A 5,725-nucleotide genomic window follows, 5' to 3' on the forward strand; every position below is an offset into this window, starting at 1 on the left:
CATCACTTCTGCGCTCACAGGCTTGTCACCCGGTCCCCAGGACCCGCCCGCGGCTGTAAAACAGCATCGCTCAGGGCAGGGCTGGTCCAAAGCTCACTCCGGGCATCGGAGGGAGAGCTGAGCCCGTTCAAACCTCCCAGATACTCTGGTGAAAATGCAGAAGCGGTGCTGGTTTTAGTCCTGCCCAGTGACTAAGGAAACGCTCGGTCAGGCTCTGACATACGGCAGCTCCTCACATGCCTAAAATTCCACGTGGCCCTGAAAAAGAAAGAAATTATTAGAGTATATAATAATAAATGACAAAAAGCAGCACAACTACCTGTAAAATATTAGTAATAAATAAAATAAAAATAATTAATATTAATAAATATTAATAAAAAACCCAAACACCACACCCCTTCTGCTAAAGGGGGGAGGAGGAGGAGGCGGCTCAAGCTTACAACTCTAGCATGTTTTATTTTGTGTAAATTTATAAAGACAACAATCCTAGTCACGATTGTCACGTTGTACAGCACATACCAATACAGTTGCAAACAGAACTCCACGCAAAACTAAGCGCTAACAGTAGCTTGAATCACTCTTCCTGCGATTGTCATATCTAGACTAACAGTATTACACTAACACTGAAGAAAAAATAGTTCACTATAAAACAGTGATAGAACGTTTTTATAAAATATATTCCATTCCAATAGCTTTTCTACATACTGTATACTATAAAACTCTCCCACAAAAATTAGTGTCTTTAAATATACATATTTAATCTGAACTGCACCAAGATTAAAAACAATTAAAAATATCAATGAATTTTTTTTTTTTTACATTAACTTCACAGTATTTGTTTGTAGTAGAAGACAAATCCAGTGTTTAAAATGCGGAGCAGGACTGTCTCCTACAGAGACAGTAACAGCCCCACAGTGAAATAGTTTATGAAGAGACAAGCGTAAGTGTGCAATGTTTTTAGTACTTCTCTGTAGAGCCATGAACCATTTTGAAAACATGCTCCGAGCTATTGCAACTTAAAAATATGAGACACACACAGAAAGACAGCCGAAAAAAGTCACCTTAAGAACAAAAATAAGTGCAAACATTTTTTTACTTTAGAAATTCAAGCTATGAGGAGTGGGAACACAAATACCAGACTATGAGAACAGCGTGTTCATGATGTAGTGAAGAATGAGAAAGTAATTTTTTTTTTCTTTTTTAAAAACTTTTGCCCCATATTCACTGCAGTACAGAGCATGCTCATAGCATCAGTTTAATGAATTATTTCTAGGCTAAGATCAGACACAACCTTGTTTCAACTTTTCCCTGCTCCATATGCTAATGATGTTCTTATGGCACATCCTATTTTACGATCTTCTAAAAAAAAAAAAACAAAAAACAAAACACCCAAAAAAACAAGAACAGTAATTGAAGACTGAAATGCAAAAAAAGTGTCACAAGAATGCAAAATTAAGATTACCAGCTTCAGTAATGCTGACTCTACATTAAACTCTTTACATGTTGTTCAACATGCAAACCCCATTGTTATAAAATTTAAAGTGAAGTGTAAATTAACTAGTTTTGAAATAGATTAACAGTAATAATTCCACTTCAAAAAAAAGTCTAATAAATACTATATCAAGTATCTTCAGGAGAAAAAAATAACTTAATTTTAGTAGGAAGAAAAATAACTTAATTTTAGTAGATTTTGTTCAGTGCTATTTCCAATCACAGCAAGAAAGAAAAAAAAAGGAAGAAAAAACTGATTAAGTAGAATAAGACCACAGTACCAAAGCCACTTATGTTCAAGATACAGTACTCTCCCACAACTTTCATATGTAACAGGTTCAGCAAAAATATTGTACAGTCAAGAAATTAGACTGAAAACAAAAAAAACCCAAAACTATAAATAGAAGCAAAATTTCACATTACATGTACATTCATAGTTTAAGAGACAAACAATAAGAGGAGGCTGTAACAAGTAGATCCTGATTTTCTTTAAAAGAGCAAGTACTTTAAAAAAAAAAAAAATCAATCCCATATTATTTATGTAGGTAGTGCTCAGTTTTTGGACCAGAGGGGGAAGGCATTGGGAAATTTTTTCTTCATAAGATGAAATACAGCATTTTAAGCACAACTTTTTAAAATAATCTCACTCAGTGCTTCAAATTCATTTTAAAATAAACGCTTAAGTTTCACAAAACAACTCCAGGAGTGTCAGGAAAGCTGGTGAAGCAACGCCAACGCAGCAGAACGACATTCAAAACCCTCAGATATTATTATATTTCAGTCCCGTGTACATGTACCTTGAATGGGTAATTTGACTGGAAGGGAATAATCTGATATTTACCGACATGCACAGACCAGAGGATGCTCTATTAAGCGAGTAATTGAGTTATTTGGAGTAAAACTGGTTAGAGTTACAGGCAGCCTCAGTTTACAAAGCAACTAAAAAAAAAAACACCGAAAAATACCCCAAAAACCTCCCCTGAAAAGGTAGGACATGGGGGAAAAAGTCGGGCCATGTTTTCCCTCCAGTGGTTTATCTTCATACTGCCCCTTTGAAATACCGGCGATTGCACAGAATTTGGCCAAGAGGGAATCACCAACTTCATAAAAAATAAAATAAAATAGAATTCTGAGCTGCCTATTTTAGCATAGCAGCAAACTTTTCGGACAAGATAGCAGGGCATCTCCTAACACACGTGGTATGAGTTACCTTGAACTAAGACACCCCAGGAGCTGCTTTAGGGCTGCTGTCCCCCCCGCAAGGGGGACAGGATCAGCCCCTGGGTGTCGATATGGGAAGGGAGTTATTCACGTATCATACGATTTTTTGTATGTCCTAGTGCGCATCCTTCAGCATTTCGGGAGTGAATACGCTGCAGACAGAAAGAGTTTTTCCGTCCACATTTTATGCTCAAAAGCAGCTTTTCAGTAGGTCAGCCCACAGACGAGGATGGGTGGGAAGGGAAAATTTAAGTCAAGTCCCGAGGCAAAAGCTTCTCATTCAGACTTTAGGACCGACTGCAGAACTATTCTAATATAATAAAGAGAATAAAAAATGATCAGTACCAAAGACGCAGCCAGGAATCCTCAACCCCCTTTGCAACTGGGGCCAATTTAAGGTCTCGTCTAGCTCTATAAAATAAGAGTACGGCCGCTTACTCTGCGATATGCAGACAAGTTTCTCTACACTGAAATGTATTTAAATCATAGTTCATCTCTTCAGACGTTAGTATGCAACACGCAGAGCATTAGGGGAGCTTAATGGAATCCAAATTTTTCTCTGGAATTTGCCGATTTTTTTTTCAAAATTAAAAAGAAAAAAAGCAAACCCTAAAAAAAACAAAAACCAAAAAAAAAACCCCTGACCACGAAGCAAGTTACTTCCAGCATGAAAACAGATGCTAAATCATTGCAGAATTACTTAGATCATTTCACATTAATAATGTAACATGGGTGCGCAAGAGAAGACCTATAGGACAGGGCTGGGAAGGGAGGGCGGCAGGGGAAGGGGAGAGATGGAGGGGTTGCATTGAAAGGCCTCTGGAGCGTTTACCTCTGCATCTTTTAAAGAACATATACCTGAAGTGAATATCACCAAAATAAAATAAAGGAAGGGGGGAAAAAAAAAATAAAATTAAAATTCAGATGCTGCCTTTTTTTCCTGTTTTGTTTTAAAAGGGTGGGGGGGGGGGTATGTAAATTAAAAAAAAAAATAAAAATCACGCATCTCAAACAACCAAGGACTTTACAAGGCCACAATGAAATTTGCGGATATGTCTGTACAAATCCCCAGACTGCGTGAACCGTCTCTCGCACCACTTGCACCCGTGGGGTTTCTCCCTGGTGTGCACCACCGCGTGGCGGCTGAGGTTGTGGGAATACTGGAAGCTCTTTCCGCACTGGCCGCAGGTGTAGGGCTTCTCCCCCGAGTGAGTCCTCTCGTGCCTCTTTAACGTGTACATGCAAGAAAAAGTCTTTCCGCAGAGGGTACAAGTGGGGACGGACCCGTCAGGGGACAGGCGGGTCCGGGAGCCGTCCTTGTCGCGAAAGTGAGAGCTCAGGTGCAGCTGAAGGATGTGAGGGCTCGGGAACACCTTGCTACAGAGGGGGCAAATGCAGATATGCCCGGGAGGCACGAGGACGCCCGAGGAGGAGATGTCCGACGAATCCATGTCGTCCTCGCTCTCGTCTCGCTCTTGATCTACATCCTCCTCTCGGGCATGAGAGCTGCCATTCCCCGCGAACATGTGTCCTAACCCTGTCACTAGGCTTTTGGCTGAATTCCCAAAATGCTGACTCTCCGGACTCCTGGCTTCGCCGTCCTCCTGATCTGACAGCAAGTCTTGTTCATCTTTAACAAGTGGCTCGGTACCCTGCTGCTGGCTGTCGGAAGCCAGCTGTCCAAAGACATAGGAGGGGGGTAAGGAATCTCTCCCCGGCACGGGCTTGAAAGACAAATCCAGCGCACAGTCCACATCACTCGAAGCCAGGGGATGGTTAACAGACCTTTGGGACAAAGGTCCTGTGGAACTATTGACATTAGCCTTTGTTTTTCCAGCTGCTGCGGCACACGGTTCTGCCTCTGTCGGCACAGAGCTGACACTTATATGATCAGAGGACCAGGCAGGGTGACTGCTGACCTTTTCTTTGCCTGCTGCTCTCTCGTATTCTGCAACGCTGAATTTTTGTTTGTTTCCTGGGTCAAACTCGTGGACCAGGGGCACTCCGGCGTCTAGAAAATGCTCCGCTTTCTCCAAACTAGCCGCCTCATCATTAATCTTCTCTTCCGAACATAATTCTTTATCTTTCAACTTGCCCTTGCAGACTTTCACAATGTCATACATGTGAAGGTAGCTAGCCGCAGCCAGCACATCTTCGACCGGGAGACTGTTGAATTCCAGCTTTCCCTCGTACATGAATTCGAGCAGCAGGCTGAAGGCAGGGGCTGTGACAATGTCACTGTTCAGATGCACAATATCCCTTTTGTCTAACTGGTCCCTGTAGAAAAGATGGAAGTACATACTGCAAGAGGCAAGAACGGCTCTGTGAGCTCTGAATTGAGCTTCTCCAACTAAAACAGTACAGTCACACAGGAAGCCCTGGTGACGCTGCTGACTCAGACACTGCAGCAACTGGCGGCTATGGTCTGGAAACTCCATTCTTCCTTCATAACCTGTTCAAAACAGGAAAAACTTGAATGCTACTGTAAACTAAAGCCTCCTAGCAGCTGTAACAAACAGATCGGCTTTTTGGTAACACAAGCCAAAGAAACAGCCTTGGAGATAACGTTTACTGTTAATTGTCTGTAATAGTTTTATTAAGGGGTGGGGGGGAGAGAAAAAAACCCAACACAACATGCTTCTCATCCTTTCGCACCTGCTCCGAACAGGAAAAACTTGATTGTAAGTAAACAAAAGCTAGTAAAGCAGCAGCCCCTCCAAGCTTTGTTTCTCCCACTAAGCACTTTAATAAAATTAAGAGGAGGAAAGCACACACAGAGGGGAAAAAAAAAAGCATAAACTCCCAGGCTGTTTCCCCTGCAACGCTAACTCGGGGCATCTTTTAATAAAGCATATTACCCGTGTCACACACATACACACACGCACATTTAAACTTTATCCTCGGTCGTTATGCACCGGATCACAACAAAACAGTCGCGGCTGGCGCTGGGGAAGAGGCGCTTTTGCAGGGAGGGAACCGGGTGGGGAGAAGCGCCCCCGGCCCCCGCATGCGG

At 42.1% G+C, this 5,725-nt stretch overlaps 1 protein-coding gene across 1 annotated transcript; it reads right to left on the minus strand.

The window, feature by feature from the left end:
- Window positions 1-3,648: 3,648 nt before the first annotated feature.
- Window positions 3,649-5,160, minus strand: ZBTB42 (zinc finger and BTB domain containing 42). The gene has a single exon (XM_009327593.1). The coding sequence runs from the start codon at window positions 5,148-5,150 to the stop codon at window positions 3,720-3,722; it is 1,431 nt and encodes a 476-aa protein (XP_009325868.1). The 5' UTR covers window positions 5,151-5,160; the 3' UTR covers window positions 3,649-3,719.
- Between the last annotated feature and the right edge of the window lie 565 nt (window positions 5,161-5,725).

Source organism: Pygoscelis adeliae, unplaced genomic scaffold, assembly GCF_000699105.1.
Source record: "Pygoscelis adeliae isolate BGI_AS28 unplaced genomic scaffold, ASM69910v1 Scaffold130, whole genome shotgun sequence".
NCBI classification, from domain to species: Eukaryota; Metazoa; Chordata; class Aves; order Sphenisciformes; family Spheniscidae; genus Pygoscelis; species Pygoscelis adeliae.

What these genes read in the sequence shown, in the direction of transcription:
- ZBTB42 (XM_009327593.1), bottom strand. Translation starts at nt 5,150, where the DNA reads ATGGAGTTTCCAGACCATAGCCGCCAGTTGCTGCAGTGTCTGAGTCAG.